Source organism: Myxocyprinus asiaticus, chromosome 13, assembly GCF_019703515.2.
Source record: "Myxocyprinus asiaticus isolate MX2 ecotype Aquarium Trade chromosome 13, UBuf_Myxa_2, whole genome shotgun sequence".
Lineage (NCBI taxonomy): Eukaryota > Metazoa > Chordata > Actinopteri > Cypriniformes > Catostomidae > Myxocyprinus > Myxocyprinus asiaticus.
This window is the reverse complement of record NC_059356.1, coordinates 24,632,247-24,649,172: the sequence shown is the minus strand read 5'-3', so window position 1 is coordinate 24,649,172 and position 16,926 is coordinate 24,632,247. Positions and strand designations below refer to the sequence as shown.

The 16,926-nt window shown below is 39.5% G+C and overlaps 1 protein-coding gene across 3 annotated transcripts in view; it reads left to right on the top strand.

Annotated features, from left to right (window-relative positions):
• The window catches only part of LOC127450602 (syntaxin-binding protein 4-like), a 61,195-nt gene that overhangs the window by 21,167 nt on the left and 23,102 nt on the right, over window positions 1-16,926 (top strand). For 2 of the 3 annotated variants that reach the window (XM_051714840.1, XM_051714838.1), the window contains exons 3-8: window positions 819-914; window positions 5,672-5,741; window positions 6,784-6,858; window positions 14,064-14,143; window positions 15,164-15,287; window positions 15,603-15,744. In XM_051714840.1, coding sequence (XP_051570800.1) covers window positions 819-914; window positions 5,672-5,741; window positions 6,784-6,858; window positions 14,064-14,143; window positions 15,164-15,287; window positions 15,603-15,744 — 587 coding nt within the window. The remainder of the gene's footprint in view (window positions 1-818; window positions 915-5,671; window positions 5,742-6,783; window positions 6,859-14,063; window positions 14,144-15,163; window positions 15,288-15,602; window positions 15,745-16,926) is intronic. The other variant, XM_051714839.1, reaches the window with a different exon arrangement.

Sequence of the window (16,926 nt, the reverse complement as noted above, 5' to 3'; positions counted from 1 at the left end):
ACAGTCAACCAGAGTTTTGCTTTTTGCTTTTTTAAAGAAAAGTAGGGACAAGACAAAATACATTTTTGTGGTAATCAATATTATGTCACAAATGCTGTCGATTGAGCTTAACTTGTATTGAACACAAAATATTCCTTTAAGTTTGCACATGTTTTTATACAATGCAAACCTTTAGTAAATCAGGGCCTATGAGTAAGTCAAAACGGTTCATAAATCGGTCTGAATGATTCATTAGCCAATTGGTCTGAATCAAAATTATTTAAAAAAAATACTTATCCAGTAATCACAAATGCCTGGAAATGCCATTGGAAAATCATGGAATTTCTTTGTTCAAAAAAGTGGGAACCCTGATTATTGTTTTTAGATAAACCCTGTGTTTATTTAACCTACAACGTAAAACAGGAGTTCTATGTGTTTAATGCACTTGGTAATGGATTCAGTGTGTCAGAGAATCATCTACATCACAGGAAGAGGATCATTCTGTCACCAGGGAGATTTGAAGCTTTAAGAACTTCAGAGTTGCTGTTGCCCACTGAAATCCAATAAACTCATTTTAGTCTACTGAGAGATTTACAACTCAAGGGGCATTTAGTGACCAAAGGGAGATGCATACCTCACAGAATACTGTATACCTGATGCTCTAAAAGTTAAGGCTCTGACATGTAATGCTTAGAAGTAAATTCTGACCTAGGTCAACTGTAAATCCTTACTTTATGGGGAATCGTTTGCACAACATAAGCTGCTTATGGCCTTAGTAAAACATGTGGCCAGAGTTTCTGAGTTTTGTTTAAGTGACACATATTTTGTCTCTTCTTAAGGAATCAAAGTGATTGGTGGTGTGAAAGAACTAACTGGAGAGGAATATGGAGTTTATGTGAAGAGAATCTTACCTGGTGGCCTTGCTTCCGGTGATGGTAAGTTCTCACAGAAGATTAAGGATTTAATATTTTGTCATAGATTCAGTTTGCCAGTTTCTTGCATTAACATTAATCCAGACACCCTCCTACAACTTTTAAACAATGTAAGAACAGTGCTTCTCAACCTTTTTGACTTCAAGGCCCCTGCATACTTCTACTACTACGAAATCGAAGAAAGAACTAGTGTGACATCATTTAGAAAATAATCTGTCCAAAACGAAGGTGTTTTTGAGTTTGTTTCAGTGCTTCGTAACAGCTTGTAACAGCTTGAACTTCAAGGAAAACTTCTTACCGGCCGCTAAACAGCTTCTTATTGTATCTCTGTTGAGCTCTTCAAACGGGTTTGTCACCTGACACCCATTGACTCGCACTGTGACAGTAACAAGTGGGCGTGGAAGATCTGTGTGTTTCAGCAACCTATCGATACTGAGAATTACCATAAAGGCTCTAGAAAATCGACACCTAAAAATTCATGCACATTAATATTTGTATGTGAGGAAAACATCACGCGGGCTAAACAAAGAGTACCATGGCTCTATTATCATCATTCTTTTGTCTGTATTCTACCTTTTAACATTCTTTTATACACCCATCTTTGCAGAAGTATTAGTGTTATCATAAATTATAATAATATGTTTATATTGTGGCCTTGTATAGTGTGTTAGTGCATTAGCTTTATGAATGCAAAAGGTAAACATTACAAATTACTATTTGTGTATTTATGTCTTTAAATCATTATTGAGTGGTTAAAACAGCTTTTTTTTTTTTTTACTGATCTCTTGTGAATTCTACTCATAGAATTTTTTTTTTGTGGATTTTTCCCCTTTTTCACCCAATTTGGAATGCCCAATTCTTGTGGTCATGCAGTGATTCGCTTCAATCTGGGTAGTGAAGTACAAATCCCAGCTGCCTCCGTGTCTGAGACCCCCAACCCATGCATCTTATCATGTGGCTTGTTGAGCGTGTTGCCGGAGACATAGTGCGTGTGGAGGCTTCATGCCATCCACCGCAGCATCCATGCTCAACTCACCACATGCCCCACCAAGAACAAACCACACTATAGTGACCACGAGGAGGTTACCCAATGTGACTCTACCCTCCCTAGCAACCGGGCCAATTTGGTTGCTTTGGAGACCTGGCTGGAGTCACTCAGCACACCCTGGGATTCGAACTAGTGAACTTGTGAACTCCAGGGGTGGTAGCCAGCGTCTTTTACCACTGAGCTACCCAGGCCCCCTCTGCTCATGGAATTAAGCATGAAGTCATTGATATCACATTTTAATGTTATATTAGTTGATCTTTTACATGTAGTCTTGAGCATCCTCATATTTAAATGCTCCTCTAAATGCTTCCCACAGCTACTGTATGTGGCCCTACAACCCATACACCAAACCAGAAATGTGTTCCTTTAAACTCATACTTGATGTCATTTAGCATTATCATTAATAACATTAAAGTGTTTATTTGAACAGTAATGTGTTAAAAAACAGTCAGTACTGTGTGTGAAAAACTTAGACTCACCAAGCAGCAGCATGTTTGTCTAATCAGGTTTTGACAGTCTGGGGGCAATCATAGAAAAACTTTCTCTGAGAAATACCTAATGGCAAAAAAGTAGTCATTTGAGATTTCTTTTTAATTTTTTATGGTGGAATTTAATTTATCATTGAAGCTCAACAAGTCATATCAACCACAAGTCATAAGTGTCTCATCCACACAAATTGACAACCTGCACATGATTTTGTTATCACACAGACACTTCAAACATCCCATCGGAGAGACTGCTGTATTTGCAGCCAGTGAAGTTAAATCTGTTCAGACCTGCAACTGCTCAATTAAATTGCTTTGATCCACATTATTTTGGACAGCTTTTGCTAATAAACAAAGGGAATCAGTCTTGTTATTATGAATCAAAGCATCTCCTTTTATCAAGCAATCAAAATTAGAGATTTGATTTCATGCAAATTCATATTAAAATTAGAATTTTAATGTAAAATACAGTATAAGTGCCACATGAACAGAAATTATAATGCTTAGAAACAAATCTAAAAAGAAAACTGTGTCATTGAAGCTGTTTACATTTCTGGGAAACAGATTGTCTATCTCACTGCGTATACCTCTGCTTAAGTCTCTCACGTGTGAAGGAGAGTTTAGCGTCATCCTTCTGCTTAGAGTTAATGCGCCTGACGGACTGGAATTAGAGTCTGTCTCCCATTCTACCGCTGCCATGCACGGGGTATATGGGAGCTTATATGGGCGCCTGCGCACTGCAGTGACTTTGTTTGTTTTTAGCCTGCTCGCACAATTGCAGTCAGCTCACCATTCAGAGCTTCCTGACGGCACTCTTTGGTTTGGAGGAAAGACAAATCAAGCTTGTTAAACTCAGACTAGCTTTTACCTGGGAGAAATATTCAGAGGGAACCTTGTCAGCTTTTCAAAGTTGTGATCATTCAGGGTAATTTCAAAACAATTATCTGAAACAGAGTAGGACATACAGTGGCCCCAAAAGTATTTGGACACTTTTGAACACTTAAGTCACACTTAAAAATGTCTGAATGTCATTGCATTAGACATGCCAAGTAGCATATGCCAACAAATTTTTTGCAGTGCCTTTTAATCAACTGATGTCAAGGTGATTTTAAGTGGATTTAAGTTCATACATGTGTCCTAGCATAGTAACTACAGGTGTAGTTCATTATATTTAATTATGGACATGTTCCACATAGTTTGACTCCAAGGTGTTTAAATAAATTTTGTCTTAATTTGGAACAATGTATCTGTTGTATAACTTTCTTTTTGTGAAATGTTTCGCCTGAAAAGAGTGTTAGTGCTAAAGTTCTTTAAAATAAATTTCACTTGGGTTGATATTTTATCATTTAATGTAAAGACATTCATACATTTTTAAGTGTGGCTTAAGTTTACAAATACATTTTGGGGCCACTGTATGTGATCTCTTTGGGGCTTTGCAAATTGGTTCCTTTTTGGATTTGATTGGATCTGACAAGATATCACTTTGCACATAGGCAGAAGGGGGTTGAGTAGAGGTAACCTTGACCTACATCTTAAGAGAGTTGTTTTCAATATGTCCCAAGGAAATGAAAAGGATTAAGGGCTTTAGTCTTTCTCTTCTCAGTAAACTAACGGCACAATTTGCTAAAACTTATGAGGAATCACGTGCCTCACTGTTTGTATCACTTGGCTTGTCTGTTTTTGCAGTGTATTTCCAACAAGCTGTCAGTCTGTGTGCTGCTTGTCGATATGCAACGGTTTAGCCTACTTTGACAAAACTAGAAAAAATAACTGCCTATATAGTGTCTAAAATGAAAGTTCCTCAAGACCCGTTTATAAAACTGTTGTATGAAAGCAATTCCACACTTGCAATAGTGTTGTTTTACTGAATATCAGCACAGCTGTGTTTCAGCTGGGGGTAGAGTAATCATGTGGCCAGTAATAAGAATATGCTGGATTGCTAAACAAAAATTCATGCTTTCTCATACACATAGTGTAAGAAAGTTCAAATAACGGTCACCAGACTTAGTCAAGTTCACATCTCGGTCAACAGCCCACCAATCCAGTTCAAGGTCAACAACCTTACCATAGGGTGACCAAAGTATTTATATTATTTATTTAGGTGGTCACCATTAACTGCTTATGTTCTTATCATGATGTAACAGATAAAGGACGGGCAAGGAGGAGGTGGGAACCGGCTGAACAGTAAACATAAATTGTAATAAAAACTCAACATAAAAACATAAAACAAATACGAACACACATGCAGCGCAGCTACGTCTCTCTCGTCTCTCTCTCTTGAACTAGCCACCGGCTAGTCTTTATCCCCCTTCCGGCTGATTAGCCTGGCCGACCCCGCCCTCCTCCTCGTCACACTCCTCCATCACCTGTCTCAGGCCGGGGAAACCCCCGGCATGACACAATCTCCTCCCCTCCCTTCCTGGAGGGGGGGCGTTGCCCTTCCGGCCGTGCCTGCTAGCAGGTCTTCCCCACCTTTTGGAGCCCTGGGAGAGACGAGGGGAGGGAAGGAGGAGAGGGAAAGATCAAGGCGGAGCGACAGAGAGAGGAGAGAGAGAGATAAACTTGCTCGCCGGCTCCCAGACGCGCTGTCGCCTGGTCCTCAACCGCTCTTCTGCCCTCTGGCAGATGCCAGCTCGCTCCTCCCCCGGCGGACGGCAGTGAGTCCTCCGGCCTCTGGTGGACGGAACCGCTCCTCCCCTTCTTTGGCAGATGGTAGCAGTTCCTCTGGCACTCGGTGGCCAGCAGCGACCCCTCCGTCCCCAGGCAGACGGCCGCGGCTGCTCCCCTGGCGGATGGCAGTGGCGAGGACTCAACGACATTTCATCCCTCCTCCTCCTTCCTGGGTTTCGGCAACAATGTAACAGATAAAGGATGGGCAAGGAGGAGGTGGGAACCGGCTCAACATAAACTCAACATAAAAACATAAAACAAACACGAAAACACATGCAGCATGTGCGTCTCTCTCTCTCGAACTGGCACCTCCAGCTAGTCTTTATCCCCCTCCCGGATGATTAGCCCGATTCAGGGCCGGCTGTGTGTCCTCACGGGCTGGCCCCGCCCTCTTCCTCATCACACATGACTGCTCTTAAATGCCCTTAAATGCCCTGCACACTAAACTCATGGTTAATGTACTTGATGACATAGCCTTCCTGTTCCTCTCCCATTTGTGGGCCCATGTGGCCATTTAAAGTTTGTTTTTTGTGAATGCCTTTTTTTTTTTTTTTTAGGAAACCTACAGCCTGGAGACCAAATCCTGGAGGTAAATGGTGAAAGCTTAATTGGTGTGACAAGTGAAAGGTACATACCTGACCTCTTTTTTTAATCTTATGCTGGTTATTCCTCTGGTATACTTCTGCTAAGTCAGTGTAAACAGTGATCCTGAGAATACCTGAAGGAATGTAATGTGCTGATCCTTTAATCATACAGAAATCTGATATGTACAGTATAGTGAGACAGACAGACAGACAGATAGACATACAGATAGACAGATAGATAGATAGATAGACGGACAGACGGACGGACGGACGGACGGACGGACGGACGGACAGATAGATAGATAGATAGATAGATAGATAGATAGATGAAAAAAAATTAATTATGGTACAACGAAATACAAAAATGAAATACGGAATATGAAATACGGTAGACGCTAATGTTTAATTCAAAGGAAAAACAGGGCATTAGCCTACTCATATGCTTCAGCATACATCATCTTAGTACATGCATAGATCATTCACAGCAACCTATGCACTTAAGTACTTACTCAAACCACTCAAAGCATTTTATGCATTTAACACAGGCTTAAACACTCACAGCATTTTATGCATTTCTAACCAGGCTCCAAAGACATATATAGCAGTTTAAGCAATACAATTCTCATTACACATATTTTCACATATAACACATATTACACTTATTCACTAAACTGGAAAACACTGTGGGCTATAAATCATTAAATAAGATATGATTAATTCTAAATTTACATACCCAGTCCTCGCATGTATAAAATTTGATATTTACCTAAAGAATTCTCAAACGATGAACAAAACCGGGAGCTTTCTTGCACAATGTATGTTTTCACGTCTCTAACACGAGAGAGTGCCATAAAGCAGATGTCACCAAACTTTGGTGTCGCAAAACTCCGGTTCTTAAAGGGGCCGTGTCCAATTTATGACTAGATTTAAATGACATTACATTTTTCCACTTGGCAGACAGACAGACAGACAGACAGTTAGATAGATAGGTAGGTATCATATCCAAGTTACATATCTGTAAAATGAGTGACTGGTCATCCTTTTATCATGCCTTTAATCTGTCTGTTTTTGTTATTTGCTTGTAGGGCGGTGGACATTCTTAGAGCAGCATCCTCAACTAATCACATGCGCCTTCTGATTGCCAGGGATGAGGAAGCCAGGTAAGCCACTGATCCGTCTGTCATAATATCAGCCCTCAAGATAGTGAGAGATGGATTTACCCTGCTAAATCTCATTGTTACAGTAACCCAGCAGATTGCCTAGAACATTTGTTTGGAAATCAGCATAAGACTGAGTTGATTTTTTGCTGTGTTCTCTCTATGGCCTTTTCAAATGTTTTCTCCAAAGCATTTATCAAGACAATGAAGGCTAAAAATCCTGCTGTAAAGACCAGCCTTGTTGTGTTGTGGATGCTGGTTTGCTGGTGTTCACGACCAACCTTTTTAACTTAACCAGCAAGACTTCCTCAGTCAATCAGCTCCACTAGAAAGATCACTGCAGGTGAAAAACATGGTTATTGTGGTCCACTGGCTAGACACTGAAAGTCATGCTGGTCTAAGTTGATTTATCAGCAGGAAACCAAGGGGCTGTTTTTGGTTTATATTTGGATTCTTCTACAGCAGGTCCTTTTCATCCTTATTCTGCCACTTACTCACTAGCCCTTGCCATCACTTAAACACTCTCATCTTCGATTACTGTTATTGATCTATGGGTGTCTGACCTGAGCATCTTTCATTCGAATGTCCACAACTCAGAAGACATGTTAAATAATTCAATGAAAGATGAATAATGTTGTTCATAAACTAGATCTGAGTGTTGGCAGTGCATGTGAGTCTCTTGGCGTGCTTTTCAAAGAGGCTCCTGGCAGCATGGGTCTGGTTATAGGCAGGAGAACCCAGGCCTCTGGCCCACAGGCACCCATAGTAAAACCTATCAGTGGAAAAACTGCATTCTCATGGCCATGCTAGGGACCTTTTCACTCTCCAACACTTGGAGATTACATTGTTTTCATCCTCAAAGTTTTATTAATCAAGCCACATGTCTCCAAAAATGAAAATTCTGTCATTATTTAGTCACCCTTGTGTTGTTCTAAACCCATATGACTTTCTTCTGCAGAACACAAAAAGAGATTTTTTATATAACATTGCAATCGCTGATTTGCATACAGTAGCAGTTGATAGTGACTCACTTTATAGCTTAAAAAATTACTCAAAAGTGTCATAAAAGGCATACGATAACATACTAAAATGTAAGTCACTATTAACTCAAACTGCATTCTAAAATGTATAATCTCTTGTATACAGAGCCCAAATCAAATATAAAAGTAATAACACGTCAGTAACATCAAACCTCATTGGTTCTTGCGTGTCTCACAACCATATATCATGTCATGACCTAAGAACCACACAAGAAAGCTGTGGCTCTGTGGTGCTTTCAAAACATTTGCTCTGTTTGGTAGAGTAGACTAACATGTCAACTTCATTGCTGGGTCTTCACATTCTGAACTACTACCTACAAAAACACCTGTTCATGCAATGAAACATGCACCTGTTCATCTAGTTTAAATTAGGATGACTGCTTGCCATCTATCTGTCACATAGAAGCAAAATGCTCTCCCATATTTCTGGGGCACTTTTTAGTTTTGCGGTTAATAGGTATTTTTTAGGCACAAATTTAGACGTGTATAATGCAGTATCCCAGATGTGTTTACTGTGAGAATCCTTGCCCTGACCTCAGTGTGCTTTAGAAACCTCTACATACAGACAGAGCAGCAGGAGACTCAGTCACATGGCTCTGTAACAGCAGTACAGGGATTGTATGAATGAAGCAAAAACTCACCCTGCATCGCGTGCAAGTCTGATTCTGAGAGAGAGAGAGTGTGTGAGAGTGGAAATGAGAGCAGACTCACAGTTTTAGCTGTGAGCGTGATGAGATGAGTCCTTGCGTCTCCACGCTTTAATCTGCATTCTCCCTCTAACCAATGCGCATTGAGGGGATTACGCAGCTGCCTCCATGCAAAGACCTCCACAGCCTTCACCCGCATATTAACAACCTGCAAGTCTTCAGGGACCCAAAGACTGAACGCAGCATTTCTAGGGGCTTTATTTGTGTATGTATGAGGAAGGCTGCTAAGAATGTGTACTTTTCCACTGTGGTTTATTCAGACAGTGCTCAAGCCTTTGAGTAAGCTCCTTACCATTATGCATCTTGACCTTGCCTGACCTCCTTCCTTTTAATCTGCACTGATAACCCATCCTGAGGAAGAACAAAAAGGAGGAAAAAGCTCTTTTTACATTGCATCGCATACTGTACTTTGAAAGCTGTCACCTAGAGTACATCTAGCATCTGAAAGATATATTTTTAGCTTAGGGTTGGATGAATGCAATCTATGAGAAGTAAGGGCCAAGTTATTGAAGATGCTTTGAACCCATGTTATCATCCAATTGCAAAGTGAATTTTCAGACTGATCACGCTGTGAATTCGGCAACAGTAGGTCAAAAGTTTAGCTGCTAAATTTGGCCTGTGCTTACAGGCCCCCAGTGGCCAAAGGTGGAATTGTTGTTGATCGTATGGACACGTGTGAGCTTCAATTTTATTGTCCACTAATTGCCGCTATAAGCGAGGTTTTGTTCTAAATTATGGAATACAGTCAATAGGAATGCATATTTTATTAACTCCACCCTCTAACCCAAACCAAACCCTACACTTAACTGTCAGTGGAGTAAAAATTTGATTTTAGAGTGAAAATGCAACTTTCTAATCAGGCTCCACTTTGTTAATGTGAACAGGACCAGAACCTGTTTCTCGGTTTTTGCTTGAACAACGTGCAAGAGGGAAATGGGTTCTCACTTGAATTGGTGCAAAAATACCTGATGGGGGATGCTGCTTGTCAGTAATTTGGTTAAATGGGGTTGACTTCAGGGTACATGAACTTTCGAAAGCAACATGTCAATTTCCCATGTGAACATGTTGGATTTTTAGGGATTGCATAACTACTAATTTTTACTAGATGGCATGTCATCCAGTCAACTAGTCGAATAGTCATCTCAGATTTTTTCATTTTTTGCTTATTAGGTGCTTTGCGAATGCACTTTCATGTAATTCCAATTATATTTGGATGTTACAGTTTAATATGCAAAACTAAAGTCATTCAGCTACACTGAGACCAGGGACAATCTTGGTATCATCATTTATATGTAGTGAGAATCACCCTGGCTCCAACTGAAATGAACTGGGCCTCACACAAGACACCAAAGTATGTGGTGATTTTGATCACACTTCAGGTGTATGTGTGTGTGATTATTAATATCAGACGGCCCCTCCCTCCATCCTCAGGGCACCAGCTAAGGAGCTTCACCTTAACAGTAAAAGAATGATCCAAATGGACCATTCAATAAATTAGAAATATGTAAATTGGAGGGAGCTGGTCATCTGATTAATCTGAAGTATTCATGAGATTCGGCATAACCCGTTAGAGCTGTTCTGTATCATCAAAACAAGGAACACACAGTTTTAATAAAATGAGTTTTATTTACAAAATATAAACAAAAATAACTAACAAAACTACAAAATGGTACTAATATGCTAAAAGAATAATATAAATGAATAAGTAAATAAAAGTGCATAGGATGGAAAGATGCAAGTGGTTGAACTGGATGTAGCAATGGCAAAGTATGACTATTATCTTATGGAAAGACAAAATTGCCATTTCTCTGTTAACTACTAAGGTGAAAACCTTATTCTATTTAAACGAATAACTCAAAGATTATTTGCTAGACATTTGATAGACAGGTTATGTAATCTAAAGAACATTAGAGAATCATAAACTGATAGTATACACTAATGACAAGGTCTCTGGAAAGAGGTTTAGTAGTGATATTTATGTTCTTCTTGATCGGTCGATGAGTTTGGTGATGGCGACGTCTTCCACTGGGGCTCAGGGCCACGTTACAGTGGGGAAGGAGCTGGATTCCATTTCAACAGCCTTGGACACGAAGGAGCTGAGGAATGCTGAACTCCTTGAAGCACCGAGAGGGCTCTTGCAATCTGGAACACACAGATATACAGCCATTATGTTGGTGCAAGATTCATCAACTGGAACACGCAGATGCACGAAACTTGAAGAGAGGGTTTGCTCGCCAGAGCTAAACCTGGTCACTGTAGTTATTTCCCTGGTATGGGGATTCCGAACTTGGTATTGCAACAGTCTCTTGTAGTGAGACTTGTTACTTGGTCGATCTTCTTCTGTCTCTTGGATGGAGACTAAGAACGTTGGATGATCTGTTATCCTCTCTCTCGTGGAGTGAGACTTAGCACGTTGGATGGTTTGTATTCTGTTACATCTCCTACCATTCAGGCCAGAGATTTAGAATATTCATTATTATTCTGTTATTGCCTATCTCGTAGAGTGAGACCAGAACAGAGAAGTGTTATTATTCTGTTATTGCTCCCAAACTCAAACAGCCGGGAACTCAGAACTAATGTGTTTTAGAAGTGTATCCTGTTATGGCCCTCTGGACAGGGACTCAGGATACTGATTATTATTCTGTTGTTGCTCCCAAACTCAAACAGACTGGAACTCAGAACAAAGGTGTGGTCATCCGGAGGATAGTTTAATACCTTCCTGATGAGGAGAAGATTTCAGTTTGGCGCTGCTTGTTTCAGGGTTATGATTGGCTGCTGAGACTGGAGGGGACCCATACAGTGTGGCTCACCCTCCCCTCTCTGTGGAACATTTGCATATTTTAAAGTACATAGTTAGAATAATGTCTTTAAAATGTAATCTATGCATTGTTCCTTTTCCAAGCCTCTTCTGAAGATATAACAAACATGGAGTGGATGTGTTTGCAGTTGGTGTCCATGTTTGGAATAAAAGTTTGTGTGTAAAGATTTGTCTTTGTGGCTTCTTTGTTTCAGCTTTTGCAGCATGGTAAGTTAATGCTGCTTCGAGAGGTCTTGAAGATATTTATGGCCTTTCTCACCTCTTGTATTAGGTCAAACCTTAGGATTGTGGGTTTAAGATGTTGCTAAGAAACCACTCATGAACCAATAAGAAGTCTTTTCCAACATGTTGGAAGGTCCAGGGCCTTACTTCTGAAGTATCTGGTAGTTGTCCAAGCAGCTTATCTGATGGCTGTGCTTGACATTTGTTTGCGTTGGTCCTACCATTATCCAATCAAAATGGAGCAACTTTTCTTTGCCTTGAAAGTTAGAGAGGGGCTCTGCCATAAACTGGTTCATGCAATGTCATCTGGTCTGATTGTTCACCACATATAGAACAATCACAATTGAAGTCATGTGAACCACAACTAGTCGACACTGACCCAGCACATCACCTAGTGTCAGAACTAATCATCTAGTGGCTGCAAACCCTTGTGCATTTAAATTATTTATTATTTTGTCCAAAGTGAAGAAATGTTAGGTTGAATGACAGTCACCATTCAATTTTATTGTATGGACAAAAATGCAATGAAAGTGAATGGTGACCGAAGCTGACATTCTGCTTAACATCTTTTTTGGTGTTCCACGGAAGAAAAGTCATATGCTTTGCAACAACACGAGGGAGATTAAATGATGATAGAATTGTCATTTTTGGGTGAACTATCACTTTAAGCTATTAATTAACTGGAAAAGACAATGCTAAAGTGTCAAAATAATAAAACTAGAGTAGAAGTGCAGAATGGGAGAGAAAAGAATAAGCAAAGATCTGCTTAGAGTTTCTTGTGTACATGGGGCCACTCAGGGACACCTGCATGTAGGTAAAGAGGCCAGTGACTAGGGCTGTGCACCAGTGCGTAATGAACACATGTCCATAACTGAAGAGGCTTTGATTCCAGTGACAGGATGTTTCTGCTGACCTACATCTGACACTGAAGAGGTGTCTGGGGGAAATGGACTGAGATGGAGATGGAGAGGAATATTTAAGTAGAGTGTAGATGGTGCCCAGCCGAACTAAAATGAGAACTCAGCATGTTTATTTTTACTTAAAAGCTTGGTCGCAAATTCTAGAAAATAAATGTAATTTGCTTTATCTTCCAGTAAAAGTACAATGAGGCAATAGTAAGAGACATAAACTAAAAGGATATTTCCTGTGTTCATTTATTGTGAAAACTGAAAAATAAAGTTAAAAATCACTGTATTACATGCCAGTGATAGACCAATATATTGACTAGGCTGATTATTTGGCGAATTTTTGGCCAATTTGATATTATCAGCATCAGCCGCTTCAGCTGTTCAAAAGAAGTGTTAAATCCATCTTTACCAATCTACTTATAGCCTTCTCAGTGGATTATAAACATTTTATGTTTTCAATATTTTAGTGAATTTCAAAGAAATATTATGTTCACTTGATCTGAGTAATTCAATGTATCTCACCATTATCTTTCGCCACCACTAAGTTGTATATCAGCCATATATCAGTCATTGGCAGTTTTGGGTAAGTTTCTCAAAAATAGTAATCCTCTACAGATTACTAATTTCTTAAAGTTACTAATTAATTAAGTTAAATTTACTAAAGTATAATCAGATTACTTAACTGATTACTTCATGGGACAGTAATCACATTACTAATTACTGTACTTTTAAATGTAACTTTCTAAAACACTTTTCACAGAAAGGTTTTAGTTTTTCAGCTCAAAATAATGTCTGTATTTCTTCCTTAATTGTTGTTGTCCCTTTAGCTATTACAGAAACACAAACAGATGTACATATGAACATAATTTATGTTTTAATGTATTCTAATCAAATAATATTATTTTAGAAATGTGTATGTCAAGTAATGTACTTAAAAGTAATTTACTTAATTGAATGTCAATAACTGTTATCTGATTACAAGAATTTAAATCATAATTTGTTATACTTTTTTACTTGAAAAGTCATTTGATTACAGTAACTTATTACTTTAAAATCAAATTACACCCAGCACTGGCCATTGGCCACCTTGCTCTCTAGATATCAGCATCGACCAACCACTATTACTTACTACTTAAAGGAAAACAAAAGCTTTAGAATATTAGTAACGTTGGCTACACATGCTTTTGCCTTCTTTTAATGATCTTGAATATTTTAATCATTGTATTCAACCCTCTAGGGAGGACTAATATCTGCTTAGAGCATATTTGAATTCTGAAGATAACATTCCTGAGTCCTTCACTATTGCGTCCTAAACGAATGAACCGGCATGATATTATTTTGGAACAGTGAAAGCTGTTCTTACATAATCTGAGGGCAGGAAGAACTGTTATTCCATTTAGGTGTCTAAAGGTATTTGGGGGAATTTTTATGATGTGATTGAAGGCTTATAATCGTTTTTCTTTTTGGGGGGGTTGGTTGCATTATTGTTATTTCCTCTTTTGTCCTTATGTAGGCGGGAATTTGCAGAGCTTCTTGAAAAATATGGCTCAAACGGCAGCACGGGATCTACCAGGAATTCTCCCATTCAGCATAGTATGTTTCTCTTCCTCAGTCATTGTCAAATGTACTTTAATTTAGTTCTTTACTGTGTTCTTCACTAGAATGTCACTTGTCCTAACCTCACTTCTTATGTGATATAATAACGGTTAGGAAATGCTGATTCATGCAATATGATGCTCACAACTGGCTTACAATCAAGAGGGTGGGGGAGATGGTCATTCCATCTCTGGCCTTTTTAACTATTATATTTATACTCGTACTGAAATATAATCGTGCAACTGGTGAAATGTGAAATGTTTGTGGGGGTTTTTTTCTGAAAAAAACAATCTGTCATTTTTGGATTTGAACATTGGGGGAGAAATAAATCTCCATTTGAAAATGGCTTAAGACAGCGCATTTGTCCATTATGCAATTGTGAACATCTGTTTCTGCCGGGGAAAGACACGCTGCTTAAGAACAGAGAGCATGCTCAGACTACACAGCCTTATCCCAGCTCCATATTCTAATGATGTAACTTGCTTAAAGCGCAGCAAAGAGTTTCATTTTAAGTATTTTAATTTAAAAGTGCAAACGAGATGACCTCGTTCAGGCATTTTATATGCTTGTCTTTGATAATAGCAAAGTCCTCCAAAATCAAGCAAGCTCATTTTACTTTTGTGAACAACTTCTGTTGAACTTCAGGGCACCTTTAGAGACAGCCTGTCAAGGGCAATATGTTTAATATTTCAGTTTGTGCTGCATTATACAATAGCTATCACACTCACAGTCGCACTCTATTTTACAGAATATAAGCCTACGGAATTGGTATCAGCTACGCTGATTTTCAATACAACAGCCCTCTTGCTTGAGTGATATTGCTTTTACGCTGTGGATTACAGATGCCACTGATGCAGATTAATTGATGATTTCTGTCACTGCCCTCTGGTGGTTCTGATAGAGTCTCACATGAATATGAACTACCTAGGATCAAGAAATGTTTTTTTAGATGTGACCTCAATCATTTGATGATCACTAAATTATTTAAATTATATAAATTATTTTTTTCTGCTTAAGCAGGCAGATACTTGGACAGCACATCTTCAGGGTCTTCATCCAGATCTCAGAGTCCACTCTTGCTTAGTCCTGCAGGCTCTCAGAGTAATTACAACAGTACAGGACCCTTGCTACGCTCCCTAAGGTACTGAAAATGAATTATATAAAGTTTAGCACCTGAATTGTTTGACACATTGTTTTGACCAACACACACATTTTACTTCAGCCCCACACTGTACTTTACTCTGTAAAAAATGGAAACCTGCAATCGCTACTCTACCTAACCCTTAAAAATTATTTTGTTAGTGTAACCTAATGTAGTCAGGTTGATGCAGACATGTTAAATTAAACATTTGACGTTAATCATATATTTAATTTGGATGTTTCCACTCAAAGCGCATTTTACAGGTTAACTTTTTTTCAGTGTTGTAATATTGTGTGTGTTGTTATTTGGTTTCAGTCACCCAGGTGAAGGTGTGATTCAGCTCATATCAATTGCCCGCTCCTGCAGTCTGGGTATTGCCATCGGAGGAGGCTCCAACAGACCTGACGGCCCTGCAGTTTTCATCCAGGAAGTGCTGTCTGGAGGAGATTGTCATCGGGTGAGACAGTGAGAGAGACAGAGGCTGTGTCTGAACTGAAACCAAAGGCAGCTGCCTTGCTGTCCAGTCAGTCAATGACTTCACAGGCAATGTTTTGTGTATGAAGGCACCTCGTACTAAAACAATTAAAAAATAGTAATTTACATCATTTTTAATCCTTTCACCAAAAGCCAAACCGCAAGCCTAGGACTGTAATATCATATGCAGCAAGGAAACATTTATGATGCTTTCAGAAACCTACCAAATGAAGGCATCTCTGTAGACAGGATGTTACGCAAAATTTGTATTTAGATGTGCCTTGTTGCATTTTTACCTCCTTATACTGCCTGCAAAGTTAGCTTTTAGTTTTCGGACACAGCCAGAGAGAGTGCAAGCAGCAGACAGGAACGAGTGGGATATGTCACACAGTTCTGGGAAGTGTTTTGTCTGACGTGCGGCTAAGAAACAGATTAAGAACCTCCAGGAACCTAAACCCAAGCAAAGATCGCTCAGCTTTTTACACCTTACCATTAAGCTCTGACACATTTAGCAATCTTTATAGCAAAGGGGGTAAGGATTACACAGAGGATGATATCCTAGAATGTCAGTTGCATACTAAGTGAGCCTGAGCCAATGACAACAGTCCTCTTAAGCAGGTAGGCATCTCTCAGAACTGTCTAAGCAATTTATTCCCTGCTGTACATTTTCTCATCCCAGTGTTTGAGTAGTGCATTAGGTTCAAGTGAAGCAGTAGGTACATAAGGTTTGGGGACTCCCCAAGAGCCCTGATATAATTTGACCATGTCTCTTCCCCAGGCGTTTTGAGTTTCTATTTGACAGACGAGATAGGCATAGCGAAGGACTCTCCTGGGCTTATGTTTGGCGCTGTTCTGGTGATGGAGAATGCTGTCACAGCAGAGCAAGACTGCAGAGGTCAGGTGTACAGATGGCCACCTAGGACATCACCCTACCTGTGGAACATAAAACTCAGAAAGGAGAGAGTAGATGTACCCTACAGGACAATTGTGCTGAAACTTAGATATTTGATATTGCTCAGATTGTCAGTGTCAGACCACTGGCCATCTACAACTTTTATAATATAAAGGCCCATGGCAGATTTGAGTCTTCTTGCCAGAATCAATGTCCAGAACTCAGAAGCCATACACTGTACCATCCTATCTAAGCAGAAAAAAAGAAACACAA